Source organism: Neofelis nebulosa, chromosome 15, assembly GCF_028018385.1.
Source record: "Neofelis nebulosa isolate mNeoNeb1 chromosome 15, mNeoNeb1.pri, whole genome shotgun sequence".
NCBI classification, from domain to species: domain Eukaryota; kingdom Metazoa; phylum Chordata; class Mammalia; order Carnivora; family Felidae; genus Neofelis; species Neofelis nebulosa.
Window position 1 is genome coordinate 73,589,579 of NC_080796.1, and position 17,258 is coordinate 73,606,836.

Here is a 17,258-nt window from a genome sequence, read left to right on the forward strand (position 1 = left end):
ACGTGCTTCTTGGTGTTCCTTGCTTTCCTACCCGACCAAATTTCCTGTTTCCAGCTCGCTCCGTAGCGGTGGACTACAACTTCCGGCTTTCAGAGCGAGGTTGGTTTGAGCGTCCGCTCTGCATTCAGACTACATTTCCCAGAAAGCCGAGGGACGAGGGCGAAGGGCGCATGTGCGGACGCCGCTGGGGGGCGGGGGGGGGGCACGGCAGCGCGGGGCAAGGCGCGAAGCGGAGGTGAGCGTTGAGTGCTCGGTGGTGGTGGCCGCCCTGGACTCGCCCGGGATTGCTCTGCTCCGGCTGCTTGGAGCGGGTGGGTGGTGAAGACTGTTGGAACCGGGGCCCGGGCAACCCCGCGGAAGCTCCCCCGCCCTGGGGACAGCCCCTGCAGGGTGTGCGGGAGAGGAGGGCAGGGCCTAGGGGCTGACTTCTGGGGGTCTCCTCCCGGAGCTGCAGACCTAGAGTGGCCGACGCCTGGCCTTTTGCAGCGACCCCGCTGGCGTCCTGGGGCCGAACGCTGGCCCTGCTCCTGTGCAGCTGCGAACTAGAGCTGTGCCCCCCTGTGCAGCTGCGAACTAGGCCCTGTGGCCCCCAGCGCCCGGTTTCCTCGTCTGGGGAACGAGCCTTGGGGTACCCGCACCTGTCAGCTTCCCTCCCAGGGCGGCGGGAAGATCAGACGCTAGTAATCCGTGAGGCTCCTCGCACTAAGGCTGTCACCTAGCTGTTGCTCCTAAGCATTTGTTGAATCCGCACGGGAACATTGAGGCCAACGCTAATTGAAGATAACATAGGCACTTTCTTTTTCACATTGAGAAGTATAAAGAAGAAAACTCCGAAGGTTCAGATAAACCAGCGCCCCCCCCCCCCCACCCCGGGGCGCATAGTGGGAAAATGTAAACAAAGGTCGTGGGGAAGGAATAAGATGGACAGTGACTCTTCCCCCAGATAGTGGCCTTTTGCTCCAGCCAAGTACCTTGGCTGTTTCCTGTTGCCTTCGCATAAATATTTAAGCCTGTGCCACAATATGTATTTTTTAATTTGCCCCAAAGTCATAATACGATTCGCATTATTCTGTACTTTGTTTTGATAAAATATCAAACGTAGTTGGAATGACTCCAACAACCCTGTAGAGTTTTCAGGATGACGACACAAGCTTGTAAGCTAGGTTGCCTTGGATCATAGAGTAAGGTGGTGGAACAGGGACTAGAACCCACAGCTCTTTATCCCATGAGAGTGCACTTTATTTGTACTTTTTTTTTTTTTTTTTTTTTGAGCATCAGGCAAAAGGTTTTATTAGAGTATAAGATTAGAAAGTAAGAATAGTAGGAAAGCTCTCTTTACAGAGAGGGAGCATTCGAAGGTGAATCCCCCACTTTATTTGTACTTTGAAGTTAGACTCTGTTCTTGGTTCTAAAATAGATTTAAAGATGCCCTCCTTAATCCTTTTCTGTAGCGCATGATGCAGGAAAACGGCATGGCACCTGGCAGGTAGTAAGTGCTCAGTAAATTGAAGCACTCATGGGGCGCCTGGGTGACTCAGTCCGTTGAGCATCTGACTCTCGATTTCAGCTCAGGTCACGATCTCAGAGTCCTTGGATTGAGCCCCCGCATTGGGCTCTGTGCTGAGTGTGGGGCCTGCTGGGGATTCTCTCTCCCTCGGCCCCCCTCCCCTGCTTGCTCTCTCTTAAAAAAAAAAATAAAAATGGAAGCACTTAACTATTTTTGCCCTCCATTCTCTCACCACCCCAACTGATTTAGTCCATCATCCAAAATTGGGAGGCTTAGAAAATACACTTATTTGGGAAATGTAGGACTTGGTAATCCTAAAGTCTGCTTCTGGGGCCTTTTCCTTTGGAAAAGAAGCTGCCTTAGGGAGGAGGAGTGGTTATTTCCTGACTGAGTTCAGGAATTGCGAGTGGCATAGGGACATTTTAGTACTGTTTTTTAATCTCTGCTGTTTTTCCTTGTAAATGCCTGCCCCTTGGCCTTGTGCCTCTTTTTTGTTCCATTTACCTGTGTTTTTCCTATCCCGCTGTTCCTGCATCGACCTAGTAACTGTTTATTAAGTATCTACTATGCGCCAAGCCCTGTTTGGGTCACCTCGATTCAGGGGTGACTAGATCGCGTGGTCCCTGGCCTCTTTCTGGACTTTGAAGTCAGACGTTGTGGGTTTGAATGTCAGTTCTCTCATGTAGTAGCTTTATGACTGCGGGCAAGTCACTGAGCCTGTTTCCTCATCCGTGAAGTGAAGATAGCATCTTGTGAGGACTCAGTGAGATGAGATCCCTTGAGCAAGGGACTAAGTGTTTAAAAAAATGTTCTTTGCCCGCTTGTTTCTTTCTGTCTTCTTCAGAGCTGACAAGGAAGGTTTCTGGATCCTCCCTGGCCAGGGGATTTCTCACAGCCTCCAGCCATGCGTCTCTCTGCCCTGCTGGCCTTGGCATCCAAGGTCACTCTGCCCCGCGACTACCGCTATGGGATGAGCCGCCCAGGCTCTCTTGCAGACAAGAGGAAGAACCCTCCGGGGACCAGGCGGCGCCGGGTGGCCGTGGAGCCCATCTCAGATGAAGAATGGCATCTGTTCTGTGGGGACAGGGTGAGCCTTGGATGAGGTGGAGTGGTGGGGGGGCTGGGCGAGGGCCCCCCTCCCTGACCCTCCCGTCTTCCTGCAGGTGGAGGTCCTAGAAGGCAAGGATGCTGGGAAGCAAGGCAAAGTGGTCCAAGTCATCCGGCAGCGCAACTGGGTGGTCCTGGAGGGACTGAACACGGTGAGTGAAGATGGGGCGCTCAGGGGTGCTCAGGAAGCCTGTCCCCTCTGTCACCGCATTTGGAGCAGCCTAGGGAGGCAGGAGACGAGCTGCAGGGACAGTGAGACAGCTGACGTTGTTTTCCAGCTTGGGCTGAACGCCCCGAGCTGCGGTGGGCGGGCCCCCTTTCACACCCCTGGTTCTCATATCCCCCCTCTTTTGGACAGCACTACCGTTATGTGGGCAAGACCGTGGATTCCCGGGGAACCATGATCCCCAGTGAAGCACCCCTGCTCCACCGCCAGGTCAAACTCGTGGATCCCGTGGACAGGCAAGCACGTGGGGCTCTGGTCAGAGGGCTGCCCGCCCTGCGAGTGTCCATCGGTGTTGATCCCGTTTCTACAAAAGGAATGGTGGGTTGGAGGTTCTGGAGATTGAAAGGGGCCATCCCTCTCGTGGACGTGACCCCTGTGGGTCACCCCCAGTATAGACATAGCAGCAGCAAGATGGTGACCTTCATGTTTTCAGCCGTTGACTTTTTGGGGCGGCACGTAGCCGGAAGACGTGGTTCCCAGGCTGGGTTCATCTCTTCTGTCCACTAGGAAACCCACTGACGTGGAGTGGAGATTCACGGAGGCAGGAGAGCGGGTACGTGTCTCCACAAGATCAGGAAGAATTATCCCCAAACCTGAGTTTCCCAGAGCTGATGGCATCGTCCCTGAAACCTGGACTGGTGAGGCTGGGTGAGGGGCACGAAGACGGGGACAGGGGGTGGTGGGAGGAGAGGGAGGGAGGGGATTTCCCACCCATCTTCTTTCCTCTGGCTCAATAGACGGCCCCAAAGACACATCAGTGGAAGATGCTCTAGAAAGAACCTACGTGCCCCGTTTAAAGACACTGGAGGAGGAGGTGATGGAGGCGATGGGGATCCAGGAGACGCGGAGACACAAGAAAGTCTATTGGTACTGATCCTGGGAATCAGCTGGAGATCAGCTTCTCCCCTCCTTGTCTTAGCCTCGAAGGTCCAGGCCACCTCTCCTTCAGACACCAAGAGAGAGCCAGGAGTTCCCTCCCACGCGTCTGCTAGATCAGCACCTTAACCCAGCGCACCTGTTTCTGGGACTGAAGGAAGGGGCGTCTGTCCTCACGTTGTGACAGCCTGGGTGGAAGTTAGGCAGCCTCCACAGGGACAGGGCCTGCGGGTTCTGGGAGACCCGTGAGTAACGAGACGCTACCCGTCAGGGAGGCTGGCGGGAGTGGGAGTGAAAAAATAGAAATGGCAGAGAAATAAAGATTTCATTTATTTAATAAATTAAAAATAAATCTTTACATAGTATTATGTTAACATGGGGACGGAGAGGCCAGGGTTGCAGGAAGCTAGGAGGCTGGTCCTCTGGATGAACTCCAGATGGAGTTCGTCAGCTGTCTTCAGTTTCCAGAAGAGAGAAGGCCTCACCCAGGGGACTCTTGGTGGCCACCAGAACTAGGTTTCTGGGCGAGAGTTCAGGACTAAAGATGGGCAGGAGCTCAGCATGGAAGCCTGGAAGAAAGGCAGGGCTACTCAGGGAGGAATCACGAGCTGTTCCCTGCCAGGCCTGTGGGCACAGCCCCTTTCCCTGTGCGGGGGGTCTGAGGTGTCTAGGAGACCCAATTCTCTACCAGGAATATGGGCACCCCAGACACCGACCCCACCCCCCACCCCTGGGGTTGTTCTTGCTTAAAACGCAAGATGGGATATGAGCCCGACTTAGCAGGAATGTGCGTGGACAAATCTCCCACCCCACTGGTACCCGAAGCAGCTAGTCTGAGTCCCGCCGCGGGGCTGGGGCCGGAAGGAGGAGCCTCAGAGCTCCAGCCCCCCCCCCCCCCCCCACCAGTCCCCGGTCCTTGCTGTGGGCCACCCTCACCCTGCTCCTGAAGGTAGAGCAGCCGGTCCAGCAGAATCAGCGTCTCCACCAGCGGGGCCAGGAGCAGGGCCAGGCTGAAGAAGGCTACCACTCGGTTCTCCTGGGCCTGGTGGGCCCGAAGGGCAGCCAGGTTCAGTGGCAGCTGGGGATCCAGCCCCACCCGCCGCAGCCCCCGCTGCACGTATCTGTGGGGTCAGCCACAGACCATGCTCAGTTTGGCTTCAGGAGCCTCCCCTCCCACCCAGACTGGATGCTCCCGATCTGATGGCAGCTTCGCTGGGTTTGCCACCCTAGTATGCGTTTTCCTGTTTCCCTGGCCGGGAACTGTCTGTCCAGCCGCAGATTGGTCCCCAAATTTATCATCTATACAATGATCTGACCATAGTTTTAGCACTTAAAAACCTGGACGGCCCCCTGACAAGAGAGTGACAACTCGGTTCTAAAAGAATTCTGAGGGGGCGCCTGGGTGGCTCAGTCGGTTAAGCGTCCGACTTCGGCTCAGGTCACGATCTCGCGGTCCGTGAGTTCGGGCCCCGCGTCGGGCTCTGGGCCGATGGCTCGGAGTCTGGAGCCTGCTTCCGATTCTGTGTCTCCCTCTCTCTCTGCCCCTCCCCCGTTCATGCTCTGTCTCTCTCTGTCTCAAAAATAAATAAAACGTTAAAAAAGAAAAAAAAAAAAAAAAAAGAATTCTGAGAAGCTGTCCGGTCAGACTTCGGAATCAACTCCCTGGGCACATTTAGATCTTCTTTTGTTTGTTGTTTGGTTTTTTTTTGAGGGGAGGGGCACAGGGAGATAGAACCTCAAGCAGGCTTCTGCCCACGACAGAGATCATGATGCGCATGAGTGAAAATCAAGAGCCGGATGCCTAAACTAACTGAGCCCCCCCCCCCCCCCCGACGCCCCATAGATCTTTCGTTCACACTAACAAGTGAGGATGGGAGGGAAATCAGACCTTCAGTCCGTGATGCCCGTCTCCCCCCCGCCCCCCCCCCCCCAGCCTCACTCTTCGATCTTGAGCTCGTGGACCCTGGGGATCCCCTGCACGCCTGGCCGTCGAAGCTCGGGCCGGGCGCCCCGGATGACCGTCTCCAGTGCCGCCCGATAGCAGTGGGTGCGGAGCCCGGGGCCCGCTCTCTGTAGCCGCTCAGCATAGTCCTCCAGGGCGTGGCAGGCCCCCTCCCGCAGCCTGTAGGGCAGCTCGGAGCCACGAAGCCCCGCCACCCACTGACTCAGTGGGTAGCCGCCAGGCTCACTCAACTTCATGTAGCAGCAGCCCACCGAGGCCAGGGCCACCACCTCGGGGCAGGAGAAGTGCCTCAGCAAGGCGACGCTCAGGTCCCCACAGGCGTGGAGGCCCGTCAGCAGCAGGCGGGCCCCGCGCGGAGGCAAGGGCTCCAGGGGAAGCAGGAGCTCCTTGCACAGGGCCGTGGGCTCTACCCACCTAACCACGTGGTGTGGGGAGTGGCGAGGGCCGGCCCGGGTCACCTGTGGAGGCAGGACGGAACAGAGGCAGGTGGGAAGTCTGCTGTCCCTGTGCCCGCTCCGGCCACAGGAAGGGAGTGTCCCCTGCGCTCCTTCCCAAAGAGGGAGAGAACCGGGGGACGGGGGAGCTGGGTGAACTCTGGGGCCCATCACCATCAACCGCAAACCTCGTCTGTGAGTCCCGGTTCCCCTCTGTCACGAGTCTAATGAACACCTGACCGGCCGCTCCACAGGTGGCTGGGAGAAGCACACGTCAGGGTGGAAAGCACTTTGTGTAACCAGAAAGTTCTTTTACGGTATGAGGAGGTTTGGGTGACGGGGGGCCCTCAAAGGGGTAGCAGAATTGGGGATCACGCCGTCAATCCCGGAAACAGAAAGGAGTCGGCCTTGGTGCCCAATGCCTGCCAAGCGGGCCTCGTCCCGCAGCCCCGGCTGCACGAAAAGCTGGCCGACCTGTGGGCTCCTCCTCTCCTCTTTCTCCAGGGCCTGCAGGAGCTCCCAGTCCAGGCGCTGAGCTCTCTCCACCAGCCTCCGATCGCCTTCGATGCTCTTCACTGTCAGCCCCAGCCCCAGGGACATGAATCGGGAGAGATGGCCCTGGAGTCACGAGAGGGAGGGTGGAGACGGCCCCGTCCAGCGGCCTCTCTGCTGTCAGCCTCCCTAGCAGTGACCTGGACGCCTGGGTCCCGGGCCCCCAGGAGGCTCAAGTTCTGCCCTGCCTAGTTCCACCACTGCCCAGCAACTGCTTCCCTGGGCCTGCAGCCTGACGACCTGCCTCCAGCTCTCTGTCCCCACGACTCAAACAACAAAACACCCAGACGTGAAACTCAGAATGTTAAGGGTCTGACTCACCTGGCCTGAGCCTATATCCACGACCTGGGTGCAGCCCGTGAGGTCACTCAGTTTCTTCACCAACTACAAGAGGAGGGAACAAAGCTCTCCTGGCCACTGGGTGTTGGCTCCCAGGGCAAACACCCCCAACGGGGGCGGAGGCGCTGCAGAGGGCACAGGAAGAGGGCAGGGGTGCCACGAACACGAGATAGAGAAACCGAAAGGGAGGTGCTGACCCCAGGCTCAGCCTCCTCTCCTTGCTCCTCTCAGCGTGAACAAGGAGGAGAGCGCTGCTATGAAGCCCTGAGCAGACTGCGGAGGTGGAAACTAGGAAGACCTTGGTTCAGACACAGCCACCAACCTCCCCGTCGAGAGGGCGAACGCACAAAATACCCAGCATCCAGACCATGCCTGCCAAGGATGGTCCTGCGGGCCGTGCAAAGTGCCCACATCCTGGCAACCCACAGCCTTAAGGGGTCCTCCTCACCACCCCCCCCCCCCCCCCCCCCCCCCCCCGGCCATCTCACCTCTCCCAGCCTCCGGATCTCATGCTGCTTCTTGGGCCTGACGTGTTTCCGGAACGGGGCTGTCAGGCGGGAGCTCTGGCTGGGGTTCTCCAGGAACTCTGAGGGGGTCTGAAACCCAGGTGTCCGGGTAAAGGCCAGGGCATAGGCTGTGGACTTCAGGGCCAGCAGGGTGAGTGGCCACACCGACCTGTACCTGCGATAGGCCAGCCCGGGCCCCCAGTGAATAGCTCCATTGCATCCTGACAGTGACACCCTGGGTCCCCCGGCACGGGGCCCCTCTTGCCCATACCTGACCGCTTCCCCTTCCCCAGGCATCCCCAGCAGCTGTGCGGCCAGCTGTGGCGGGTTCAGTCCATCCAGCGCTTCCTGCCACGAGCAAGGGAGTGTGCCCCACAGGTTGTCTGTAAAGAACTCCTGCGGGAGAAGGGAGAAGGGAGAAGGGGAGCGGTCAACAGGCCGCTGCCCTTCCCGCCCTTCCCCGTCCTCAACGAAGGGCCGCTGGCTGCGGCCAGCAGGCACCTCCTACTCCTCCGAGTCACCTCTCCTCTGAAGCCTGCTCCCGCCTCCCCTTTCCTGGAGCCCAGTTGGCATCCTGGACACCTCTCTTGTGGCAGCGTCCCTACTCACGGATGTGTCCGTTTTCTCTACTCAACTGTACTTAAGGGCAAGGATGGTGTCTTCGCGTCGGCATCTGCAACACCACGGTGACTGACCTGTGCGGTGTTAGTACATCACCGCTTGATAATCTACCATTGCCACACGGACACCTGGGTGGCTCAGCCAGTTAAGCATCTGACTCTCGATTCTGGCTCGGGTCATGGGAGCTCTGGGCTGACAGCGTGCAGCCTGCTTGGGAGCCCCTCTCTCTGTCCCTCCCCTGCTTGTGCTCTCTCTCAAAAAAACAACTTAAAAACAAAAAAAAGTCTACCACGGGGCACCTGGGTGGCTCAGCGGTTAAGCATCTGACTTCGGCTCAGATGATCTCATGGTTGGTGAGTTCAAGCCCCGTGTCGGGCTCTCTGCTTCAGATCCTCTGTCCCTCTCTCTCTCTCTGCCCCTACCCCGCCCCTGTTTTCTCCCCTTCTCTCTCTCTCAAAAATAAACACATTAAAAAAGCAATCTACCATTATATGTACCACACGCTTTATATGCCAGATGTTACACCAGGGTGTTTTTATTTGTTCATTTGTTCAACACAAACTCCGGAGCTTTGGTCATGCACCAAGCTCTAGTCTAGGCTCAGAGGACACAACAATGAACCAGACAAGATTCTTGCTCTCGCAGAGTTTACATAAAAAAAAAAGTAATTTCAGGTAATGTCAAATGCCACAGAGACGATCAAACGCTAATGAAAACGGTAACACAATGGAGCGTGAGAGAGTACGGACGGAACACTGGTCTGGGGAGCTTGTGAAATGGGCGAGGAGGCTCAAAAAATACAAACTTCCAGTTGTAAAATAAATAAATCATGGAGACGTAATGTCCATCAAAGTGACCATAGCTAACGACGATGACTGCACATTTGCAAGTGGATGAGAGCAGACCTTAGAAGCTCTCCTCACAATAAAGGTAACTTGAGAGGTGAAGGGTGTTTCACTACACTCACCATGGTGATCATTTTGCAACACAAATATCAAATCACTGTGTTATACCCCCAATACAAAGTTACATATCAATTATACCTCGACAAAAAAAAAACCTCAGGTCATAGCAAACACTCGTAAGATATTTTAATATACCAGGCACTGTCCCGAGCATTTTCCACGTATTAATGCATTTAATCTTCAAACAACCCTATGAGATAAGTACTATTTTTACTTGGCATTTTCCAGAGAAGGAAACTGACACACAGCTGTTAAGTAACTTGCCCAAGTCAAAAAGCTAGTAAGCAGCAAAGCTGGAATCTGAAACCAACTGGACTCTAGTTCTTGCCCTTAATCACTGTTTTCTTTCGCCTTCCTGTGGAGGAAAAGCATTCCAGGCTGACCAGTAAGTGCAAAGGCCCAGAGGCCTGCCGTATTTATAGAGCAGAAATCAGGCCAGTATAGGTGCAGTAGAGTCAATGTGGGAGAGGCTTAATGTGCTCGCCTTCAAAAGGCAGCAGGGGACAGATCATTAGCACTTTTTAGATAATGGTAAGGAGTTAAGATTTCATCAAAGCACCTAGCAAGCAAGGCAGTGTCTCGACCAGATTTACGTGTTTTTCAAGTAAACTTGACACCAACGTGAGGCTCAAACTTACTACTCCAAGATCAAGGGTGTAGCAAACTCTACGGACTGAGCCAGCCAGGTGCCCTGATCAAACTTACATTTTTAAAAAATTTATTTTGAGAGAGATTGCATGTGCATACCTGGGGCGGGGCGGGGAGGGGCAGAGAGGGACGGAGAGAGATTCCAAAGCAGGCTCAGCGCTGTCAGCACAGAGCCTGACTCGGGACCCCATCCCACCAACTATGAGATCACGAGTTAGCCACTCAACTGACTGAGCCACCCAGGTGCCCGGGGTTCCCAGTTTACAAGGATCAAGCTGCTTTATGAAGAAGTGGTTATGGAGAGTAAGTGAACACAGAGATCAGTCAGGAAGTAGTCCAGGAGAGAGATGATGGTGGCTTGGCCCAGGGTGGTAGCAATGGAGACGGAAACAAAGGGTGAATTTAGTATCTATTCTGGAGGTACAGCCAACAGGACGCTTTGAAGAACTGGACTGTTGATCAGTGAAAGCAAGAGTGGAATCAATAATGGCTTCTGGGCTTGGGGGGGGGGGGGGCTGAACGATTCAGTGGATGCTGGTGCCACATACACATCATCTCACTCATTCTTCGTAACGATCCTTCAGACAGGGATCCCTATTACAGCTGAGAGACAGGTGGCAGGAAGTTCTTAACAATGCCTCCATCTAACACAGTAAAGGAGGCAGTCAAGCCGGTCTGATTCCAAAGCTGTGGCTGTCCAGTAGGCTGCCAAACCAGGACTTTATGCAAAGCTCGGATCAATGAACTTGTGTGTTCCTGGAACACCTCACAGGTTCCTGGGGGAGCTCAACGTAGCTGCAGCGTGGCTCTGTTGTTCACGCATTTTATTTTGGACTTGGGAAAGTTAGAGAAACCAGCGAGATACTGGAAATATTAATACGTATGTCAACTGAAAAACCGGGAGGGAGTAACCCCAGTTTTAACCCTTTTTGTAAAGACCACAGACCGAAACCCATAGAAAAAAAGAGAGCAGAAGCCACCTCTCCAGGTTCTGCCCTTGCCACGGGCACCCAGCCAACCGCACAACCGGCAGCACCCCGCCCACACCCCTGTGGCCTCACGATGATGTAGGCGTCCAGGATGGGACGGTAGCGCGCCAGCACACGGGTGAGGTTCACCGCCAGCTGCCTCCTCTCCTCGTGAGAGAGGCCGCGGGCGGAGACGCCCGGCATCCCGGGGTCCAGCTGGTGGCGTCCGGAGCGAGAATGAGCCGAGCGGGGAGCCAGGGTCAGTGCCCCGCGGGGGGCCTGCGGCTGGGGCGGAAGACGGAATGCGTCCCCTGACGTCACAGGTCGCGACGTTCCCCAGCGCCAAGCGGGCGGCGTCGCGCACACGTGGGGTGGGGTGGGGCGGGGCGCCGCGCACTCCGTCACAGAGGCGGGCCGCGGCGCCCAGGCCCGCCCTTCCCCGCGCACTTCCCTCCTCCCCCGGAAGTGGGGGCGGTACCTCCCCCGGGGCTCGGCCTCCCTGCCTTCGAGTTGTACCTCCACGGGGCTAGAGGGGCCGGGGAGCGCATCCCGCCCCCGCCGCCCCCGACGCCGCCCCCGACGCCGCGGCCGCCGCCGCTGCCCACGCGCTCGGAGTCCCTGGCCTCGCTCCCGGAGGCGGGGGCGCTGCGGGCGCGTGCGCGTCGGCCCCCGGCGCGGTCCAACCCGCGCGCCTGCCGGCCCGGGCCTCGCCGGCGCGCGCCGACTTCCGCCTCCGGTTCCGGGCGCTTCCGCTCTTAGCTGGGCCGGCGAGGAGGTAGGTGTGGGCGCGGGGGGTCGCTCTCGGTGGCGGGGACCCCCGGCGTGCTCGCCGACGTAGGGGGCCCTAAGCCTCAGTTCACCCAGCGGGTGTGTGTGGTCAGAGAGCCTTTGTCGGGAGAAGGACCGGCGTGAGACGCGTGTGGTGGTCCCCCGCCTGGAGCCGCGCGGGGATGCCTGGGTAATCCAGAGGCCCTCGCGGGCCGATGGTACAGCTCCACTGTTCTGGCTTTCCAGACGCAGAGTTCGAGGTGGTTGGCCCTACAGCCCCCTCCGGGTGCGAACAAGACTGAGCTCTTGGGAGGGGAAGTGGCCTTCTCAAGACCCTGTGGCTGGTGAATTGGGGGGCCGCGCTAGAACCGAAGCTTCCTGGCGGAGACCGTGCCCCTGACATTATTTCACATTACAGATTCGTACCTGTTCTGGGCGGTCGCTCTGATGTCTTTCCAGCTTTAAGTCGTCCGGAGATGGGTCTTACTGTTTCGCGGGGCCTATGGGCTCCGTGGTCAGGATTACTCTCTTCCCCAGGGTGTCCTGCGGACCTCCGGATGCTGGCCTGTGGGATTCAGCAGAAGATGAGTCCTCTGTCTTCCTGTCGTCAGTAAGCCGCTCCTCCCAACTGCTCTCCCGCCGTCCACTGTCCTCATGTCTACCTTACTCCTCAATTTGGATTTTGGTGAACCTCCCCCCAAAAAGGCATTAGAGGGGAATGCCAAGCACCGAAAATTTGTCAAGAAGAGGAGGTTCTTGGAACGGAGAGGTTTTCTGAATAAGAAGAACCAGCATCCTAGCAAGGTGCCTAAGCTGCACCCAGACCCTCCGAAGAAAGGGGAAGCTCCTAGGGTGGATGGCACTTGGAAGGTCTCTCCCCTTCCAAAGAAGAAGACCGCCGCCTCCAGCAGCGGACCAGAGCCGTCCCTGGACAGGAAAGCTGCGGTGCCTTGGCTGACCCCTGCCCCTTCACAGAAGGCTGGGTCTGTCGTGGCTAAAATAGATTTGCTGGGGGAGTTCCAGAGTGCTCTTCCAAAGACTAGGAGCCACCCAGCTCGCTCCCAGAAGAAGGGCCCCCGGAAGAACCCTACTCAGAAAAACGCCCCACAGAACTCCACCCAATCTCATTTGGAGAATAAATGCTCCGGAGCGTCGCAGAAGACACCAGGGAAAATGGTGGCGATTGACTGCGAGATGGTGGGCACAGGACCCAAGGGGCACGTCAGTTCCTTGGCTCGATGTAGCATCGTCAGCTACCACGGAGATGTGCTTTATGATGAGTACATCCTCCCCCCCTGCCACATCGTGGACTACCGGACCAGATGGAGTGGCATCCGGAAGCAGCACATGGTGAATGCCACACCCTTCAAGGTCGCTCGGAGCCAGGTGAGAGGCTTGGGGTCCAATGGCAGTGGCGGGGCCGGTGGGCGGAGGTCCGCGTCATTTTTTTCAGCAAAGGATGTCACTCTAGGAAGGCGCCAGAGGATGTGGAGGAGGGAAGGAGGGAGTGGATCGCCACGGGAAGAGGGCTTCCTGATGGGGCAGAGCGGTGGGAGTCCAGAAGGCTACTTCTGGTGGAGGGAACTCGGTTGGCTGAGACTGTTCGCTCTCCGGTCGAATCCTTGTCTGGGGAAGTGGGAACCCGTACAGAGAAGTGACCACTGAGGGACAGAGCCCCGGGCACGGATGGCGGGGGGGAAACGCTCCATCTCTTCGGGGAGAGTGGGGAGGGCTTCCTGCCAAGCGTGGGAGGTGCTGGTGGTGGTGGTGGGAGCAGGGGTGACTCGCGTACCTGGGTCGGGTGTGCCGAAGCGACAGCTGCGACAGACGACACGGGGCTGTCGTGTCGGGTTCTCCCGTCGCTCGCTGAGCAAGCCTCCTCACCGGCCGCGGGGAGCTCCACAGAGGGCCGGGAAAAGGAAGGTGAACCTGAGGTGAAGGAGAGGAAGCCAGCTGGTCGTGGGAGGCCTCCAGGGGGCGCTCTTGGCCCACTTCTCCCTGCTCTGCTTTCTCCGGACACTCTGTGTCCCGCCGCTGGTCTTCAAGCGCCTGCCGTCAGTTGGAGGCGGTTCAGCAGAGGGGAGGGGGCTGGATCTTAGAAAGGACCCGAGAGGAGTTGAGCCTGCGCGCCAGGGCACCCCTGAGCCGCGCCTGGGAGAGGCGGAAGGTGGGGAGGGTGTGGCGGGACGCAGAGTGCCCTTAGGAGCCCGCACCTGCCTGGCTCGTGGCGCTCCCGCGGGGCTCTCGGCCTAAAGTGATCCCCCAGCGCTCAGGCTGGGCCGAGAGCCCCGTTCACAGGGTCTGCCGCTTCCAGGGCTTCCTGCCGGCCGTGTCCCAGTCAGGGCGCTTTAGTTCTTGTTCACAACCTGTTCGGAACCCGTCGGGGGAACGGCCTTCGGAGCTGGTGGCGTATTCTTTGGTTGTCCTCGTTGGCGGTTTGCCCTCACGCTTTAAGATCCTGCGGTGGCGAGAAGGTCTTTGCTTCTGAGGGTCATGGGAATAAGGTTCCAGGGCGGCTGGTGAGTGAGTGGGGAGAGCTGAAGGCCGGGGGCTGGCGCACGCGGACTTAGTCTGCAAGAGGTTCTGAAGCTTTTGTAGCTCGTAGGGCCTTCCAGAGTCGGATGGAAACCGTAGACCCTCCCCGTCCCCCCCCCCCCCACAAAAAAAAAAAACCCATGTATGTAACTTTGTGTACAATTTGGGGCTTCTGTCACCTCCCTGGAGGCCATCTCTGATCCTATCTGTCCAAGCCTCGTGTCTCAGGCCAGCATATGGTAGGGGTCAAAGGTCTTCACGTAGCAAGCCAGAACCGACCTGGATAGTTACGTGAGCATCTCAGGCGTGTGTGTGATTTGGGATGGAGGCAAATCGGTCTGTTGCTGAGATGGAAGTTAGAAGATAAGGAGCCGTTGGGGATGTAAGTCCGGACGGGGGTTACCGTCGTGGTGCGGCGGGGTCGTCTTGGGTGGTAGCTGCTTTCACCTCGGGGCGTGGAGCTGGGCCTCAGGTGGAAGAAGCCCGGTGGGAGAGGGCGTTTCAAGGATGAGCCGGGTGAGCACTTGGAGAAAAGGGCCTAGAAGGACCCATGGCCACGTTGGGCTTGTAGGATGCAGGGGCTTCGTTGCCTCCTCGCCAGCGCCGCCTCTGTTCCTGTTTCAGATCTTGAAGATCCTCGCAGGGAAGATAGTGGTGGGGCATGCCATCCACAACGACTTCAAAGCCCTTCAGTACTCCCACCCCAAGTCCCTCACCCGCGACACCTCCCACATCCCGCCCCTCAACCGGAAGGCCGAGTGCCCAGAGAACGCCACCGTGTCCCTCAAGTGTCTCACCAAGAAGCTTCTGAACCGGGACATCCAGGTAGTGTCTCCCCAGTGCGGCCAGGCCCGCGGCTTGGACGCTGGGGGCGCCCTCCGTGCGGCCTTGTTCCAGGCTCTGGCCCCAGAATTGCTCTGGTTGTAGAGAGGTGTGGGCGGGCTGCTCTGACGGGAAGAGCTTTGGACCAAGGGTTCCGGTAGACTCTCCATCTGTACGTGGGGTGACAGCTCCCGTCCCAGAGCGTCACAGAGGGTGCTCGGGACAGGGAAGAGCCTTCAGGTGGGTGCAAAGCCCTAACTGAGAAGAGAGGAAGAGAGGAGAGCACGTGGTGGTGTCCAGAAGTCCGCAGAGTGGGTGCCGGGACCCCCTGCGTGGTCTACGCGTCTGCACTCAGAGGAGGGCGGCCTGCCTGGCCGGAGGAGGAGGGGCCGCGCGTCGCGTAGAGCGTGGTTAGGCACTGGGGAAGCTGGAAGATTCGGAAGGCCTGGTGGCCATCTGGTGTGTCGTGCTGGCCGGGCGTAGACCGACGAGCACCTGCGTCCACAGGAAGGGCTGAGCCATTAGGGTGGGAGTGGAGCCTCTGAGATGGGGTGGGGATTAGACCCCACCGGGATTCGGCCTTCGCAGCCCACAGACCCTGCAGAAGCACCTGCACCCCGGGGGCCGCGGAGAGCCAGTTGGGAGGGAAAGCCGTAGTCTCTCTCTGTGGCTTCACGTTCTTCTCTTCCTCCGGCGTCCAGGTTGGGAAAAGCGGGCATTCCTCCGTGGAAGACGCTCAGGCCACCATGGAGCTGTACAAGTTGGTTGAAGTCGAGTGGGAACAGCACCTGGCCCAGAATCCCCCAAAGGACTAGCGGCCGCGGAGGCGCCGGTGACGAGAGGTGGAGAGCAGCACCGTGCCCGGGAGGACCGGGCAGCAGGACTGGGCAGCGGCCCGCTCGCTGCCCCAACCGGGAGAGACCGGCTCCACCCCAGACTTAGTATTCATTGAAATTTCACCTCCGGTGTCGTGTCGCGTCTGGTTGAGAATCCCGCGGAGGGAGGAAGCCTCCGTGTCAGGACCAGCCCTGGACTGTTTCCCTCCTAAATGGTGCTACCTGCAGGTCCCAGGGTGCTTGGCTCCAGGAGGGCCTTTTGACTTTCGAGGGGCGGGGCACGCTGGGAACCGTTTCCCAAACTGCCTTATCACTAGGGTGGCCGCAAGTCCGTTTTCTGCCTTTGGTCCTCACGTAAATAGCAGTGCCCTCTTTCGCGGTCAGAAGTGCGCTGGTTGGCTGGTCACACCACGTGTCACAGATGCTGCCCTTGGCCTTGTCTGCATCGGAGACATAGCGCCCGTCCTTAGGGGAGCCATCCCTGGTGAGGTTCAGCTCTTAGGGGTAGGAGAGTGGGACTTGGAGATCAATTTTTCTGATTTAGGAAAGCAACGTCTCTCCTAAAGCGTTAGAAGATTTATTTAATTTAGATCCCACCTGGTAGGTTAAAAAAGAACTTAAAGTGTTTTCATGGTTTTTAGTCTTTTACTTCATTAAAGCAAACCTTTAAGGACTCAAATTATTCCCTTGATAAATTTTTATAATGGAAAAACACTCGTGTGCTGTTTTCTGTTTCGGTTTACGCTAAAAAGCTCTGTCACCAGGCGGGGCGCCCGGCTGGCTCGAGTTGTTAGAGCGTGCAACTCTAGATCTCGGGATTGTGAGTTCAGGCCCCACGTTGGGCGTAGAGCCTTTTTGAAAAAAGTCTCTGTGACAAGGTCTCACGGGGCTGTGATTCTGTGAGGGGTCCAGGATCTCTGTGGACGGCACTAACTGGGCCCTTTTTGGCCAGAAGTCACCAGGAAGCGCCGACTAAGCCCTTGTGTGTGGCCCGTGTGCTCTGGTGCCCGGTCCCTACCCCTGCCATGAATCGAGCACGCCTGCAGCGGTGCCCCAAGCCACGCGGACACCTTCACACACGGGTGTGTGACCAGTAGAGCGATTCAGGGTGGGCACGCGGGAGGGACGGAGCAGGGGCGGGAGGGTGCTGGGTGACGCCAGCCTGGTCGGTCCTGCCAGCGCTTCCTCGGCGGCACACGCCCTCCTGGGAAGGTGAGTCACGGGTCTGACCTCGTGTCTGGGATTGCTTTGTGCACGGTCTTGAGACTGTGTGGAGGCCGCACTCTTGTGTGGCTTCTGCCCCTTGAGCGGCTGCTTTGGCTCCAGGGGCAGGGCTACGGTCGTGGCTGCCGGTAGAAGGGAATTTCCTGCAGCCAACCCGGACCTCAGACGTGGCCTTGCCGTCCTGTCCTGCACCGTGGGACCTGCTGGCACAGGCAGCTCTGGAGCTCAGAGCAAGTTGGTTCCTGCTGAGCCTGACACATGGAACGTCCGTGACACTGCAGAGACGTACCAGGCGCCCTCACACGCACCTCTAGGTGGGAATGATCTAGGAGGGCCGCGCCCAAAACCAGGAATACGCTGA

The 17,258-nt window shown here is 57.9% G+C and overlaps 3 protein-coding genes across 7 annotated transcripts; 2 read left to right on the plus strand and 1 right to left on the minus strand.

Moving 5' to 3' along the window:
* The first annotated feature begins 78 nt into the window (after window positions 1-78).
* Window positions 79-4,074, plus strand: MRPL24 (mitochondrial ribosomal protein L24). 3 transcript variants are annotated; one of them, XM_058701807.1, is made up of 6 exons: window positions 79-99; window positions 2,352-2,594; window positions 2,671-2,766; window positions 2,973-3,076; window positions 3,348-3,478; window positions 3,578-4,074. In XM_058701807.1, exons 2-6 carry the CDS (start codon window positions 2,412-2,414, stop codon window positions 3,712-3,714), a joined length of 651 nt encoding a protein of 216 aa, XP_058557790.1. In that variant the 5' UTR covers window positions 79-99; window positions 2,352-2,411; the 3' UTR covers window positions 3,715-4,074. The 3 variants fall into 3 exon arrangements, with proteins under 3 accessions (XP_058557790.1, XP_058557789.1, XP_058557788.1); XM_058701806.1 differs by lacking the exon at window positions 79-99 and adding an exon at window positions 135-235; XM_058701805.1 differs by lacking the exon at window positions 79-99 and adding an exon at window positions 196-311.
* On the minus strand, window positions 4,028-11,043 carry METTL25B (methyltransferase like 25B). 2 transcript variants are annotated; one of them, XM_058701798.1, is made up of 8 exons: window positions 10,806-11,042; window positions 7,782-7,906; window positions 7,493-7,685; window positions 6,987-7,049; window positions 6,588-6,731; window positions 5,656-6,137; window positions 4,653-4,837; window positions 4,028-4,285 (listed from the first exon to the last, which is right to left on the minus strand). In XM_058701798.1, exons 1-8 carry the CDS (start codon window positions 10,914-10,916, stop codon window positions 4,164-4,166), a joined length of 1,425 nt encoding a protein of 474 aa, XP_058557781.1. In that variant the 5' UTR covers window positions 10,917-11,042; the 3' UTR covers window positions 4,028-4,163. The 2 variants fall into 2 exon arrangements, with proteins under 2 accessions (XP_058557781.1, XP_058557780.1); XM_058701797.1 differs by having other exon boundaries at window positions 7,493-7,906; window positions 10,806-11,043.
* Window positions 11,044-11,272: 229 nt separating this feature from the next.
* On the plus strand, window positions 11,273-16,387 carry ISG20L2 (interferon stimulated exonuclease gene 20 like 2). Of its 2 annotated transcripts, none has more exons than XM_058701799.1 (4): window positions 11,273-11,487; window positions 11,899-12,866; window positions 14,640-14,840; window positions 15,539-16,387. In XM_058701799.1, exons 2-4 carry the CDS (start codon window positions 12,135-12,137, stop codon window positions 15,650-15,652), a joined length of 1,047 nt encoding a protein of 348 aa, XP_058557782.1. In that variant the 5' UTR covers window positions 11,273-11,487; window positions 11,899-12,134; the 3' UTR covers window positions 15,653-16,387. The 2 variants fall into 2 exon arrangements, with proteins under 2 accessions (XP_058557782.1, XP_058557783.1); XM_058701800.1 differs by having other exon boundaries at window positions 12,018-12,866.
* The last annotated feature ends 871 nt before the right edge of the window (window positions 16,388-17,258 follow it).